This window comes from Monocercomonoides exilis, assembly GCF_001643675.1.
Source record: "Monocercomonoides exilis strain PA203 chromosome Unknown scaffold20-1493094, whole genome shotgun sequence".
Lineage (NCBI taxonomy): Eukaryota > Preaxostyla > Oxymonadida > Polymastigidae > Monocercomonoides > Monocercomonoides exilis.
The window spans coordinates 215,924-232,312 of NW_027150565.1; the positions used below are offsets into that span (position 1 = coordinate 215,924).

General features: G+C 41.6%; 2 protein-coding genes across 2 annotated transcripts; one reads left to right on the plus strand and one right to left on the minus strand.

Moving 5' to 3' along the window:
- Positions 1-286: 286 nt before the first annotated feature.
- Positions 287-10,669, minus strand: MONOS_13354 (starch synthase; the record flags this gene model as incomplete). Its single annotated transcript, XM_067866047.1, has 5 exons — positions 287-2,426; positions 2,532-5,248; positions 5,379-5,873; positions 6,015-10,535; positions 10,645-10,669. 5 exons carry the CDS (start codon positions 10,667-10,669, stop codon positions 969-971), a joined length of 9,216 nt encoding a protein of 3,071 aa, XP_067728033.1. The 3' UTR covers positions 287-968.
- A 3,398-nt stretch (positions 10,670-14,067) lies between these two features.
- Positions 14,068-16,169, plus strand: MONOS_15575 (putative Ubiquitin-conjugating BIR-domain enzyme; the record flags this gene model as incomplete). The annotated part of the gene is made up of 3 exons (XM_067868459.1): positions 14,068-15,441; positions 15,535-15,844; positions 15,960-16,169. The coding sequence occupies exons 1-3, from the start codon at positions 14,201-14,203 to the stop codon at positions 16,167-16,169; spliced, it is 1,761 nt and encodes a 586-aa protein (XP_067728034.1). The 5' UTR covers positions 14,068-14,200.
- Between the last annotated feature and the right edge of the window lie 220 nt (positions 16,170-16,389).

Below are 16,389 nucleotides of genomic sequence, written 5' to 3' on the forward strand. Positions count from 1 at the left end.
ATTGAAATATTAAAAAGTTGAGGAAAATATTTGAAAGTATTGTGTGGAACAAAATTTTTAAAGCAATAAATTTCGTCCCATATCTCTTTTTCAGACAATCCAAAATCATCAAAGAATGTCACATTGAAATAAAAAACTTGTTATTAAAGCATTTATCATAAATGGGACGAAATTTTATGCTTATTGAATGTTGTTCCATACAATGGTTGGTAATTTTATTCAAAATTATTTTGTTATTCAGTTTTTTTAAAAAAAAAAAAGAAAATGAAAACTTACAATAAAATTATCAGAAGAATTTTGGTACAAATCTTTAATTTTTTTCATAAATGCAAGAATTATGTACCAAATGAAAATGGGAATTGCATTGTTCGAAAAACTTCTTGGTTTTTGTTAAAAAAAAAAAAGATTTTTTTATAAAATTTAATAATTGAAAATGTGAACAATGGAACAAAATATTGAACGCTCTTTTAGTTAAAAAACATTTCAGAAACAAGGTTCAAATAAAACAAATAAAAAAAAGAACGCAAAAACAATTCAATCGTGAAAAATTAAAAGAAGAAAGAAAGACTGATACAAAATCAGAAATATGTTCAGCGAACTGTTGTGATACTGGAAATCAATCATTACGCATTGTACAGGACTCGCATCTTTTAAAATGCTTGCTAAATTTAGAACTCTTAACTTTTTACTGAATCAATGGTTAAATAACGTGGTTATGCTTTAAATAATCAGTTCGAGAAATAATTAAAGAATAAGATATAAAGCAATCATTGAAAAAATATATATAAATAAAATTCAGAAAAATGCAAAGTATTAAGGATCAAAGAAAAATATACAGAGATAAAGAGAGATTAGACAACTTGGCAAATAAGGATACATAAAGAAATTATAACAAGAAATTGAATAAATAAGCAATATTTCTTGAACACATCCAAATTTTCGCTTTGATAGAATTTATCAATGATGGTTTACAATTCTTCATCTCCACTTGCAAAGAGCGAATTCTCAACTCTCTTCGCTTCGCTCTCAACCTCTTCTTCCAAAGCCACCATTCTGTGGCGCATTCGTCCAAACTCTGATAGCCAGCTCACTCCCATCTCTTTGGTGTCGATCACAGAGTTCCACGCCACTTTTCTGAGCTGTTCGTATTTTGATTTGTCTTCGTAGCAAAGAACAGCACGGCGAACTGCATCCTTCAGATCGATTTCGGTGTAACCTTCGAAGGTGAATCCATTCGATGTTTCTGGATTACCCGTCTCAAACACGGTGTCCTTCAGCCCACCAGTGCGGAATGCCACCACAGGAGTGCCGCTGACAAAGAACTCCATTTGCACAATTCCTCCTGGTTCAAACAGCGAAGGCATAAGCCCATAATCACATCCCAGGTTAACAAGTGGCCCATCCACAAAGAACTCATTTGGATCAGCCCAGAATGAGTCCGGATATCGACGACGCAACTCCCACATTTCCCTCTGGCATGCATCGCCATAAGGATCGCCTGGTGTAGACTTTCCGCCAATTATAAACTGAATGCGTCCTCCCAAATCTTCGATGAGCCCATAGCAGCAGTGCAGAATGAGCAGCACTCCTTTCTGTTCAGTCAGCCTTCCGACAAATCCAAACACAGGAATTCTCTCATCGACTGCCTTCGGGAAGTACTTTTCTTGTAATCTTCTCTTTGCTTCAAGGTGGTTCATTGTTCCCACAACCTTTGCAAGCGTTTCTCTTCTCTGTTCCTTCCGAACACCATTTGATGTTCCAAACGCACGATGGAACTTGCGCAGTAATGGAGACAATGACGAGCCTGCCAGAAGATCATTACGGTATGTCTTACTCACAGTTCCCCAGTTGTCTGTGCACATGAAGGCAGCACGAGATAAATTCAGCACGTTCTGCGAGCCAAATGGATCCACAAGGATGTCTTGTTCAAGATGATGAATGTAGTTAAGAGCTCCTTTCTCTCTGTTAGGCCATATGCGCCCTTGGTAATCCTCCTCCAGATTGTGCGCAATGTGGAAGAACGAGGTGTGTGAGAAGACCGTTCCAAATGCGCCTGAGCGATGAGCATAAGCGGCACAAAGTCCAGCAAACCAGTCGTTCGTCACAACAAGTGATGGAAGCACAGGAAACTGGCAGCAAAGCTCCAGTGCTCCTTTGGCCATCAGCACGCAAGTACGCAGACGGTCTTCGGCTCCCTGGTTGCAATATGCCTCTGGAAACAGCGAGTAGTTGTGGATAAAGTAGAGTTTCACTCCCTTCACTTCGTTGTAGTGAACACCACATTCAACTTTCTCGTGGCCCACATATGTGATGATGTTCTTCAGATGGCGGAACCCATCTGCAGCAAGATATCCTGTGCGTCCCTTTCGATCGACGTTGTAATATGGTGAAATTACACTAACATCAGCTCCATTAGCAGCAAGATCCTAATTATTTGAGGGAGATGATATTGAAATTATGAATAAAAATAAAAAATGATTGAATGAATGAAATATGGTTGCAAAGTGAATTAAAGCACAAGTGTATCAAACCTGAGTCAGTTCATCAACCATCACGCCCAAACCGCCAACGGTTGTCCACTTTCCGAGTTCTGGCCCAACAAACACAATTGGTCCAATAGAATTGAAGCGGAGGATGCTTGCAGACAATGCAGACACAAACGAGTGCGACTTGTCGGCTTCAAAAGAGCTGAAAAGAGGAGCAGTTGGATTTGTAGAAGAAGCAGATTCTCCTTGCGGCTCCTCATTCTTTTGCTGGTGATGCTCATTCAAAATGCTTGGATTTTCAATCTTCAGATGCTTTTTGATCGCTTTTGCAAATCGGTCGCGTTGTGCCAGTGTAGTCTGCGTTGATCCTCTTAACACTTTGAGGAACGCAAGAATACGCGTTCTCAAAGCACGCTTGCTTTTATCATCTGCCTCATTTTCGCACATCAGCCAAAGGAAGCTCTGCAAAGTTCCACTCGTACGCTCAGCAGCCCAATCGCGGCAACGCTGTTCAATCGATGGTTTTTCAGGAACCAGTGTTGACGAAGATGCTGATGATTTTTCTTTTTCTTCAGCTGGATTTAAAGTTTTGTCTCTGAGTGTTAATGAATCAATGGGCATAGTAGAAGCTGAACTTGGAAGTGGTGCAGGGATCGATGAAAAAGAATGAGAAGTTTGTTGAGTGAATGGCTTGATTTCAATGCCCATCTCTTTCATGATTCGCATTCTGATCTCTTTCTCCTCAATTGTCGGAGGCAGCACCGACTGTGCATTCGCATTGCTGATGTTTCGCACAAAACGACTGTCGAGCCTTCCACCGTCTGGCCAATCAACCGATTCAGTGGCTGCTTTGCGTTTCAGCTGGTTCTCATCAAATGCAATCATCGCATCAGCAACATCGCTGAACTGTAGTGCTGTTGGGGATGAAAGCATCTTCGGAATAGCAATCCCCACAACATCAGATGGGGACAAAGCAGGCTCAGAATGAGGAATAGCGTAAACAACCTCACCAACAATTTTGGCTCCTTTCTTGCCATCGTTGCGTCCAGCTCCTTCTCCGTTGCTCTGATAATCAGTTGCACCAGGATTTATTGTGGTTGTTAGGTTCAAACGCACTCTCTTTTCCATCTCATTCACTGCCTGTCTTGCTTGAGCATCGAATATGACAGCCAGTTTGGATCCGATTGAGAACAGAGCATGAGCAAAATGCCTGATATCGCCTGTGGTGCGGCGCAGAGTGCGCAGAATGAAGTTAAACCGAGACCTCGCAGCGTCTTCGTCTGTGTTGTAGTAAAAGAGATCCACGATGCGCTCAACAGATTGCTGCAAGCACAGCATTTCCAATCCCATTGAACGTGGATGCAAAGTGACAGAAAACAGCTGAGTAGTTTGTGCATGGATGGAGTGATACAAGGGATCATGCAAAAATTCCGTAAGAAAAACAAAGCGGGGAGCTGGGTCTTGTGTTGGAAGAAGAGACAGAGAAGCGTCTGGAGTGGAAGCATCGTTGGCTGCTTTGCCCTGCGAGGTGTGCCAAGACTCATTCAGCATGTTGCTGACATCTCTCAGCTGCACCACAACTTGCTTTTCTCTCTCAAACTCTTCGTTTTCTGCTTCTTCCTTTTCAGCGTCTGTTCTCTCAACAACGCGACCAGCAAGAATGCCCACACCTCCAGCAGCAGTAGCCGCAGCAGCTGCCGAAGACGATGAGGCGGACTGGTTGATTGTGTATCGCCCTCCTCTGCGAGCAGACGGCTTGTCCTTCACAAACAGCGGACGAAGTGGCGAGAAGTCGATAAATGCAAATGCGTCGTTGGACATCTGCGACGAAAGAGCAACAAGAATACGCGAATTCGGTGACGACGCAAGGCGCATTGTTTGTGATAACGGGCTTTCACCTGGCTTCGCCACTGATTCACTTGTGTTCTTCGCTTTTCCTTCTCCTTTGCTGTCCTTGTTTGCGAATTCGTCATTCTTTTTCTCAAATTCATTGATGCTTCCACTGCTTCTTCCATACAGCCATCCGTACAACTCTTCCTTTGATCCCATGCAGCGAAGCGTTCTTGCTTCAACGCGTCTGTTGTGTCTAACCACAGCAAATATCTTGTCATGAGGACCGTATTGATGATATGCTGACAAGAATGACACAGAACCAGTTGAAAGAATTGGGAATCGACGTCTGAGAAGCAAAGTGGCATAGAAGCGAGCAAGAACATGGTGGAATTGGGGCGTCGCGTAATGCTTCGTTCTCAAATGCATCCAAGGCTTAGCTTTGTCTGATCGATTGCTGGTTGTGTAAGGTGTGATCTGTGCTGTCTGCTGCAGAGGTGTTGTTTGCATCAGAGTTGAATTGGCCATCGACGGAGAAGTCGTTGACCCAAATGTCGGAGCTGCTGACTGGCTGGAGAATGAAGATGCTCCAGATGACATCGAAACGATCGACGAGTTCTGTTGGCTGCCAGCTCCAGAAGAACCAGGCAATTGGGCTGATGTCGCAGAGCTGGCAGCAGCGAGGCCTGGCTGGATGCGGGAGATGAAGAAGCCAGGAGCAGTCACAGCCAGAAGAGTCAGCGCAGCATCGAGTGCAGCACAAGAGGCGTCCGGATGAAGGAAGAAGTCAGCAGAGTTAATGAAATTGGCAAAGAATGAAGGGAATGATAGCGCATCGACTGGATGAATAAGGAACAGAGGAGACGAAGGCAGAAGATGCTGCAAAGTTTGCAGATAGAGCTGTAACCGACGAAGAGGTGTATCAACAGGAACTTAGCAAAGAATTGTTTACAAAAAGGAGACATGAATATTATTAAATAAGAAATGGTTATTAAATAGGAATAAAAATAAATAGAAGTTTGTATAATTAAGCATAGAAAAAAAACAAAAAAACAGCCAAACCATTCTTAACTTCTCTGCGCCTCTTGTTGCGTTTGTAGATTGACACGTGAGGCTTCTTCTGTGTGACAGATGTGATGTACTCTTGCGACGTAGATGGAGACGATGGCGAAATAGGTGGACCGTAAAATGCCTGAAACTGCTGTTTTTCCTTCTCCCTCAGTCTTTCTATTTCTTTTGCAGCCTCTCTTTCTCTCTGCTTACGAAGTGCTTCTTCTTCTTCGCGTCTTTTCCTTCTCTCCACTTCAATTGGAAGTTCTTCATCGTCTTCTCTTCGTCTGTCTCCATGTGACACAGCATCGTCGCTCGGTGACAGCTGAGATCTCGAACCACTTCCAGAATGAGACTGCGAAGAAGAAAAGCTTGTAGAATCAGAGGAATGTGGAGAGGATGAAGAGAATGAAGGAAGGTTTGAGCGCGCAGTTGCTCGAGTGTCAACATATTCATCCTCATCTTCAGACAACTCTTCTTCGTTCGTTCGAGACTTTGAACTGGATGCTGTTTCATAAAATGTAATTTGAAAATCAGATCGGAAAATGTGAAGTTAAAAAATTAAAAGTGAAATAAAACAGCACATAATAATGATAAAAATAAAATAATATCTTTTTAAAAAAACATAAATTGTAATAATATGCAAACATCTGAGAATTCCTGATTCGTTGCTTGAAGCAGCTGATATTGTTGGCAATGTCGGAATGTTGCCACTTGCCGCAGCTTTTGCAAGCGCTTTAGTCCATGGATCCTCCTTTTCCTTTGAATCCACAAGAAAGACATCAAACAGCAGCTCAATCAGCCTGGACAGTGTCTGTGTGAGTGGCAGAACGCCAGACGACAAAAGTGCAGCGTTGATGAGCGTTGATTGAAGGTCTACACAGTTCTCCAGTGGAGCCTTTGTTGCACATTCTTCTGCGAGTGTGCTGAAGTATGGCGAAGTTGCCAGTGCCGTGTTAGCTACAGACGCAGGCGATGTAGCTGGATCCTTTTCGTCTGACGTAATATCCGCAACAAACATAAATGTTGGATCATCCAGCCACACTCTTTTAGCCAATTTCACAAAGAATGGATGCGCTGGTACTCCAATCACTTCATCGCTGCCTTCAGCCAATCCAAACTGCTTTGCTTTCGCCTTTGTAATGTCGCCCTGTGTTGCACCTGCCTTCATCGCACCAGACAGAACAAGAAGATGTGTCCAGAAGCCGAGCGTGTCAGTTCGAGGAATGGAAGAAATGCTGGAAGGAGCAAGCGGAGGCAAAAGCGATGTCGGAGCAGTAAATGGAGTCGTAACAAGTTTCTTATCAGCTTCCACAAAATGAATCTTCTGCGGATCTCCAAACGGAACAGTCGCATTTATGTCCAGCTCAAACAGCTCTTTTTCAGCCGCTTCGAACTGCGCAGCTGTCAATGCTTTTGAATTGATCTTTTCATTTTTCTCGTTCGAGCGCAGAGAAGATGGAGCGATTGTTGAAGCTTCACTTTCATTTAAAACTGATTTTGAAGCATTAGTCAAATCGAGCTCAGAGTGACTCAAAGGTGAAAGCTTCGAAGTCGAAGGAAGGATGGAAGATTGAGGAAGAATGCTTGAATTCTCAGCGCTTGCCATTGATGACATCTTTGCTTCTGCTTCGAGTGTTGCCACGTCGCTGCTGTCGCCAATGTCAAATGAAGGCACAGGTGGAACAAGCGTCGCCGAGGGAGTGCAGACATCCCCGCGCAGCATTTGCTCAGAAGTGTAGTGTGGAACACCATCTGCATCGCAGCGCATCATCTCCAGATAATCAACATGGAAGGTTGTTCCAAACAGCAAGGGGCTTTTATACACAACTCCGTGAACACCGTGGCGATAGGAAAGAAGCTCCAGCTCTTCTGCCGCAAGATCCCAAGTGCGAATGTCTCTGTAGTTGAGCACGCTCATTTCGTTAGCATCGTCATCGTGCAGAACCAGTTGGTATGGTCCGCGAAAAGATGAACCCATCAAAATCTGGATGACCAATGCGTGTAATCTTCCTTCTGTTGGAAGAACCACATCAGTAAAGCAGTTGGGATTGAAATGAACAGACGATGAAGATGATTGAGGTGCACTGCTGCTGCTTCCACCAGCTGATGAAAACGAAGGAGGCAAAGGAGCAGATGTCATTCCAGTTGTTGTACCCATCGTGGTCATCATCTGCGATTGTGAGTATGATGCAGGGCCCAGCTGTTGACCAGCTCCGCCCATTCCCATCATCCCACCTCCCATCAGAGATCCCACATAACTCGAAGGAACGACACCGCTAGCACCAGTCATTCCCGAAGTCGATCCCAGAGGAGCATTCAATCCTGGGTTCATATGCCCTCCACCAACACCCATTTGAAGAGGCATTGGTGCACCCTGAGAACCAATACCTGCCATTCCACCCATTCCGCTCATTAATCCACCTGTTTGCGGTGTTGCTGCAACCAGTGGCGTGTATCCAACTCCCACAAATGGGAAGAGTGTGGAAGGTCCTGGAGAAGTTGTAGCAGAATTCATAAGGGACGGATTGACAGAAGAGCCCATAGTAGATGAGATGAATGAAGATGGGCCCATTTGAGCACCAAAGACTTGCCCAGATGAATAAGACGATGCAACACCAGAAGAAAGAGGATTCATCGACATTGGCGTGGAGGCTGTTCCGTAATTTAATCCCATTGACGTGTTGATGTTCCCTTGCATCGACTGCATCATCTGCTGTTGCCTCTGCCATTGCTGATATTGCCAGTGCTGCAGAGCCAGTGGATGAGAAGGAGGAAGTTGGGCAGCAGGATTTGCCAGTCCAACAGTCCACAATGGAATGGTGCTGCTCATGTGCTTTAAAAGCAAAGGATGATAGCGTCTGTGTTTATGAGACGCTGAGGCATGAGGGAGATAGTCAATGATAAGGGAAGGAATTTCAGTGCCTGTTCTGACGTTGTTTGACTTCATTCCTGGAAGAAGCACAACACCTTTTGACTGAGCCATGGATGACTGCATTGAAGATTGTGCAGAAGCCGATGAGACTGGAAGCGATTGTTGGCTAACAAGATCAACAGGCATCACATCTTCAGGAGAGGCAACTGGATCTTCGTCATCAATCTCTTCATCCAGTCCATTTTCTAAGCGCGCCTTTTGTCGCTGCCTTTTCTCCTTCAGTACTCTTCCTTCTCTCAACTGGTGTGGTTGGAAAAGTTGCCGAGCATGTGTGCTGTCCAAAAGATTGGCCCTGTCTGTAGGCAATGAAAGGGTGCTGCCTTCAATTGCAGGTACAGCAGAGGAAACGTACAGAAGCAGTGGTGAGGGAGTGGCTGATGAAACTGCATCACTTGCCTCTTCTTTCCCCCCAGCAGACAAATGAGTATGGCGATGGAATGGCTGCTGGAAAATCTCACTTGGAGAAGGCTGATGCCCCGAAGAGCCTTCTGTTTCCTTTGGTGGTTGCTCTTCGTTCGCATCCACCAGACACTGTAAAGCAGGGTCTGATGCAAGAGCACGTGAAAGTGTCGACCAAAGCGAAGGGAATTCTGCAGATGAAAAAGCTGTGTGCGTTGTTATAGGATGCAAAACAAAACGGCATCCGCAGAACGATGCTGAAGGCGATGCCGAAAGTGTAACAGATGCTGTTATGTGCCTTGATTCAATGGAACGCGAGGCATTAGCAGCATCAACAGAGGAGAAAGAGGAAGAGAGTGCAGAAGGAGGAAGCGCTGGTGCAGCTTTTTCAATTTCTGGAATATATCGAAACGGGGCAGGTTCTGTTGAGAAATTCAACATAATTGACGCCGATTCTGAATTCGACGTGGGCAATGCCGATGAACTTAGCGATGCTATGGGCTCAATCTTTTTCGTAGCAACAGACTCGTCATTATCGTCTGCTGCTTCAAACAGCTTGGCATCATCTCGACTGAAAAGCCAGGAAGACGAAACAGGGCTAAGTCCCATCAAATGCGCGCAGCAATCTGAAGTGGAGCTGTTACGCACCACCCAGCGGGTGTCGTAGAAACCAGGCTGAAAGTAATGATTCTCATAAGAGCCAGACAAAGAATCAACATCTGCTCCGAAACGATTCTTGGAAGCTGGAGAATCCTTCACAGATGATGATGCCAAAGCATGCGAAAGGGATTCCGGTGTCACTTTAACAGCATAGCGAAGGATAACTGAAGCAGATGTGTCATTATATGAAATTGATGACATTGCAGTTGAGATAATTCTGTCAGCTACTTCTTGATCCAGTTGCTGAGCAGAGCCATATGAAAATCCAAGTGAAAACGCTTCTTCTGACTCGTCGTCACCAACAAACAGATGGGGGCTAAGTAGAATTGGCATGTATTCTGCGACATGTTGATTTTCACTTGAGGCTGAATGTTCTCTCTGCTTCACACTCTGGTACAAATAGAAAAAATTGGCAGATGCGGAAGAACTTGAACGTGTGCTTGACGTTGATGCATTGTGAGGAGACATTGAGCGCTGACTAGCTGCAGATTGCTTATTTTGTTGTGCTTGTGGAGGATGATACACAAGAAGAGCAACATTGAACAGCTTTTCCAAAACAAGAGTGATCAATTTTTTCATCTTTGCTTTTGTTTTGTTTTTTGTTTCAGAATTAATCTCTAATTCGTCAACTTCCACACTCATTGCAATTCTCATTTCAGGCTTCATCTCATCTGCGATTGTCCCGACAACTACTCCCATTGTTTGATTTCCACTCTTTTCCTGTTCCTCGTCTTCACGATGTCCAAGATTAAAGGTATGGCCATCATATATCGCATTCAGCAAGCGAAGTGCACGCGACGCAACAACAGCATTTTGTGATCCTTGAAGCATGATCAGCAATCTCTCAATCTTGCGCAATCCTTCTGTATCACCTGCAGGAAGAGTGAAATGAAGAGAAGTCTCGATCTCGTCCATTACATTTATTCCATGTCCGTCAAGTGCACGACATTTCCAATTATTATATTGCTCTTTTGAAATACAAAATTCTTTGACTTTCTTCTTTACCCAATTTATCATCGTTACTATTTTCTGTTGATGAAATTCATCTTCAACTTCTTTAAGAAATTCGTTCATTGGATCTTCAACAATTTCATGAAAATGTTTCACAACAGCAGAATCAAAATTAAATGATTCTTGTGTTCCTTTTTCTAGTTCATTCATCATTTTTAAGAATGCTATGATAATTCAAAAATAAAAATATTTTTGTTATAAAAAATGTCAAAAAAAGGAAGAGAATGAATTTTAAAAAAGTTGTTTTGAAATTAAATATTATTGGAAGCGCACCTGAAGTTTGCTTTTTGAAAAGCATTAAAAGATAACTGGTTAAAGAATCTGAAAACCATCCAGATCTTGTAATGGAAAGCAAAGAGAACGGTACCATCATTCTTGGCAAAGAACTATTTTCCGCATATCCAGGTTGCGTAACAAATATATCAAAGAAGTGAATTATCTCATATATAACATTTGATGTTTGAGAAGTTGAAATCCCTTTTAAAGTTTCAATAAACAGGTTCAACGAATCAAAATAATTGGTAAAACAAGAAGAATCCAATAAATTAAAAAGGACAGTGCGTTTATTTTGATATATTTCTTGATAAGTAATTCTGACGGATTTTGACATTTTGTGAATAAATGCACCTTATTATGGGTGTATTCATCAAATTTCGTGTCACCTGTTTTGTTTAATGAATTATTTTCTATTATTTATACCAATAGTGTTTATTTGATACTGCAAGAATATAATGTTCAAATTTGTTTATATCTCCACTCATTTTGTTGAATTTTCAATGAAAATTTCACTTTTTCATTATTATTTTTTTTTTTTTCAAAAAACAAACGAACAAAAATAAAAGTGGTCTGTTAAGTCAGACGGCCTAAAAATTTGTATGTTAAAAGAAAAGAGTATTTCATAAATAACGAAGGATAATCGACAAATCGCATATTTCAAAACTCTTCAACAATTTCATGGTATCTTTTTTCTTTTTTTTTTTTTTTTTTTTTTTTTTTTTTTTTTTTTTTTTTTTTTTTTGTGACAGACGAGGCTTCAAGTAATTTGTCAGGTCACAGAGGTATAATTCTTTTTGTTAAATTTCCCAATAAAATTCAATTTCTTATTTTTTTGTCATATCACTGTTCCCACTAAATACACTATAAATTATTCTTATTCGAAAAATAATAATTCAATTTCGGAATTAATAATTCGAATTCGAAAATTGGTAATTCAACTTTGATATTTATTAATTCGATTTCGAAAAAGAACGAATCAACTTCGATATAAAAAAATTTTTTTATTTGAGGAATAAATAACTTGTGTTTCAGCGTTTGAATTCTCAAAATTTTAAAATCGTCTATTCACCTAGTTCATAAAGACAGATATCGCATTAAATACAGGACATAGCACAAAATACCGGACAAGATCGATTTCACAATAACTGCCAGAGGAATTATTCTGACAAATTTCATCAAAATATATCTCATCAATACAAACTCATGTGACATACAAGACTTTCAAATTAGCCTCATTTGTGCACAGAAAAATTAATGATTAAAATCTGGAAGAAACTCAAAATCCAATTTCTCCGATTTTTTAAAAATAATTTTTCTGAGTACAAATGAGGCTATTTTGAAAGTCTCGTTTATCAATTAAGTTTGTATTGATGAGATATATTTTGAAGAAAATTATCGGAATAATTCCTCTTGCAGTTATTGTGAAATCGATCTTGTCCGGTATTTTTTGCGATATCTGTAAATCCATGAAATTTCTTCACAATGCGCATATTCTCTCACAAATAAGTTCTTTTATTCATTTTTGCAAAGTGCAAAGGTTTGAGAATTTTTTTCCAAAAATGATAAAATGGTTTATTCATTCGATGGCTTCAGCTTTCGAAATAATTCGATCTGTAGGGGTGATTATTTTTGAAATCATAACTTTTTTCGGAGTGTTTATTTATATGAAAATTCATTATCCTGTGCAACATAATTTTCTTTCAAAAATTATATGTTTGTCAATAGCTTCAAAAGCCAAAATTTGACTTGAAATAAAAGGAGAGGCATTATTAAATACATCTTTCACTTTTCAGTGTCCATTAATGAAGATTTTTCTCAAATATTCAAACCGAAATTTTTGAAAGAAAAAATATGATTTCAAAAATAATCACCCATAGAAACAAAAGTGTTTTAACAAATAAAATATTTTGCAAATTATAGTTCAAACAACACACAAAAAAACTATTCATTCAGATGATTAATATTGATTCCATTTGTTATATTTTTTTAATGTGAGAAATTGTTATTGTGATAATGGTCAACTTTTTAATAGGACTTTTCCCCTTATTGGCACTTGTTTTGTTTTTGACTGCCAACTTTCAACAAACGTTGATTGGATTTCAGCACATTAAAAATCCTTTTAAACCAGTTTTATTCTATTCTTTTACTGTTTTCTTTTTTATTTTTATTTTTTGCACATCGAGAAATTAAGTTTTTTTGCTAAATTTTATAGGACTTTTACCACCCAACCAGGTAACTCAAAAGAAATTTATAACTTGTTTTGAATTGCATAAACTATTATCTAACTATTTTTTAAATTCCTTTTTTTCACAAACACTTTTTTCTTGTTTTTTTCACATTTCATTTTTTTAACAACATGCAAGGACAAAACTGATTATTTCTTTGTAAATACAATGAAATGATAATAATAAAAATATGATATGAAAAACAAATACTTTAATAATGAAGCGTTGTTAAAATAAATCATATTTTTTTTTCCCATTTGTCAAGAAATAAATTTTGTAACAAAATATTGATCGTTGATCGTTATTTGTTGACACCATTTGTCCGTAAAAGATAAATAAAAAAAAAAATATGATTTATTTTAACAACGCTTCATTATTAAAGTATTTGTTTTTCATATCATATTTTTATTATTATCATTTCATTGTATTTACAAAGAAATAATCAGTTTTGTCCTTGCATGTTGTTAAAAAAATGAAATGTGAAAAAAACAAGAAAAAAGTGTTTGTGAAAAAAAGGAATTTAAAAAATAGTTAGATAATAGTTTATGCAATTCAAAACAAGTTATAAATTTCTTTTGAGTTACCTGGTTGGGTGGTAAAAGTCCTATAAAATTTAGCAAAAAAACTTAATTTCTCGATGTGCAAAAAATAAAAATAAAAAAGAAAACAGTAAAAGAATAGAATAAAACTGGTTTAAAAGGATTTTTAATGTGCTGAAATCCAATCAACGTTTGTTGAAAGTTGGCAGTCAAAAACAAAACAAGTGCCAATAAGGGGAAAAGTCCTATTAAAAAGTTGACCATTATCACAATAACAATTTTGAAAAATATTTCATTTGAAAATATTGAAACAAATAAAACAGCTTTTTGTGAAGGAAAATAACGCAAAACGCCTCTTTCATCAATATTTTGTGATCATTGTCATTTCGAAATAAGTGAGAAAAAAACCCAAAACAAGGATGAACCATAACGATATCGTGAGGGCCATCCATAATTATTTAATTCGCAAGCACCACATGTCAACTGCAATTGTGACGCAAATCGAGGACATTTTGGAAAAGCAGGTATACCCTGAGTTTTATGCGCGCGAGGCGTCCCCCAAGAAGGCGGCGCAGGCAGCCGGACAAAGCACAAGTAATTTCGCTTTTTCTTGCTCTCTCTTTTTATTTTTTTGCACTTTTTTTGCATATTTTCCATTTTTGTGTTTCTTCTTTGTGGCCTGCCTTTGCGGCTCTGCTTTGCTGATGTGCGTGCTGCGCGGGTGCCACAGCGACGTATTGGTCGAAGGGTGTGATTTTTTGCGCTTTCTGGTTGTTTTTGGCTTGAAAGATGAACTTTCTTTCTTTTTTCTTTTATCACTTTCTTCTATGTTTGCTGCTGATTTGGGTGGCTAAAGGGACGGGATACGGGTTTGGGTCGATGGGGACGCGGGACTGGGCAGCAATTGAGAGCCACACGAAGAAGGAGGAGGAGCAGATGAGGAAGCGGTTTGAGGCGCTGAACAAGCTGAACGGGGCGCTGCAGGGGCTGCGGGCGGAGGACTACGGGAAGGCAGCGGAGGTGCTGGCGGGGTCGCATGTGGCAGAGATCCTGTGCACGATCCTGGTGGACAGCTCGTTCAACTCGATGACGCGGCACTCGATGGTGTATCTGTCGTGTGTGGAGCTGCTGTACATGCTGTGCGCAGAGGACAGGCTGGCGCGGCTGCTGTTTGAGGAGGTGAAGAGCCAGGAGACGTCAGTGTACAAGCGGCTGAAGGGGGCGTATTCGAGCGCCCAGACCTTTCTGGAGCTGAGCAAGCTCTCGTCAGGAGGGTTTTTTGGTGTTGAAGCGAGCTGCTCATCGTCGTCACCGTCATCATCATCATCATCATCATCTTCGTCATCTTCGTCATCATCGAAATTCTCTTTTGTTGAGAAAGCAAAGAAGCAAGCGCAGGGAGAGGCAGAGGTGAAGGACGACGACTGCTCGTTTCTGCTTGCAAACAGCATCTCTGAGCTGTTCGTGCTGGTGGAAGAAAAGAAGAAGGCGCTTGGGGTGGGAGAGACGGCAGAGGGCGGAGTGTCTGAGGGGGACAGCGAAGCTGCCTCTTCATCCACAACGCCTTCAACCTCGCCTTCTCCTGCTTCTGCCTCATCCTCCTCCTCCTCCTCCTCCTCCTCCTCATCAACATCTTCAACATCGCCATCTCCATCTCCAGCATCATCTCCAGCCACTTCAGCCTCATCATCATCTTCTTCTTCATCTTCATCGTTGTCGGCAGGAGAGCTGGAAGGGGCGGCAGAGAGGCGGTATGTGGAGCGGATGCGGGGGATGCAGTTCAAAGTGACAGGAGACTCGGAGGTGTTCCGGAGGCGGCACTGCATGGCGTCGCGGCTGAATGGGCAGAGTGCGATGCCGAATGTGAAGCGGATCATGCAGGAGCTGTCGACGATCTCGACGTCGCTGCCGCTGACGCTGCACTCGTCGGTGTTTGTGGTGGTGGACACGTCGTCCACGCAGCTGGTGAAGGCGCTGATCAGCGGGCCGAAGGGCACGCCGTACGAGTGCGGGCTGTATGAGTTTGACATGTGTGCGGCTCTTGCTCTTATTAATCAATCAATCAATTAATTATTTTTTTATTGTTTGTTTGATTGTTTGTTTGATTATTTGGGGACTGGCAGAATGTTCCCGCAGAACTACCCGAACAGCCCGCCGTCGGTGCTGCTGGTGACGACGGGGGGTGGGCGGTTCCGGTTCAACCCGAACTTGTACTCGAACGGGAAGGTGTGCCTGTCGCTGCTGGGGACGTGGAGCGGGAACGCGGGGGAGTCGTGGAACGCGAAGCTGTCGACGCTGCTGCAGGTGCTGATCTCGATCCAGGCGCTGATCCTGGTGGACGAGCCGTACTTCAACGAGCCGGGGTACGAGCGGCAGATCGGGACGCCGCAGGGGAAGGCGAGCTCGCGGAGCTACAACACAAATGTGCGGAAGGTGTGCTTTGTCAGCTTGGCTGCCTTGGAGTTTATTTCACATTCATGGATCTTATTTATTTTTATTTATTTATTTTATTTGTTTTGGATTGATTGGCTGTGGTGGGGCGGTGCAGGAGAACGTGAAGCTGGCGGTCATCGACCAGATAGAGAAGGCGCTGAAGGGCGAGACGGAGTTTGCAGATGTGATTGTGGGGCACTTTGCAGAGAAAGGGGAGTATTTCCTGGGGGTGGCAGAGGAGTGGCAGAAAGACACAGGGATCGAGCAGGGCGACATGGACAAGATGGCAAAGCTGTTTGCTGAGTGCAGGAACAAGAAGCAATAACCACTTCTCTTCTTTTTTCCCCCCTTCTTCTTCCTCCTCTCTCTCGACCCCAATCTCTGCTGTATTTCCGCACTGCTGGCACTGATTTGCCTCTTCATTCTCCTTCTCCTTTTTTTTTTTCTTCATTGTGTGTTAATGGGGAAGTTTCTTTTCTGTTTGGATTGATGGAATTGGTATTAAGCTTTGTAATGTTTTATCCTGTTTGATTTTTCTTCACATT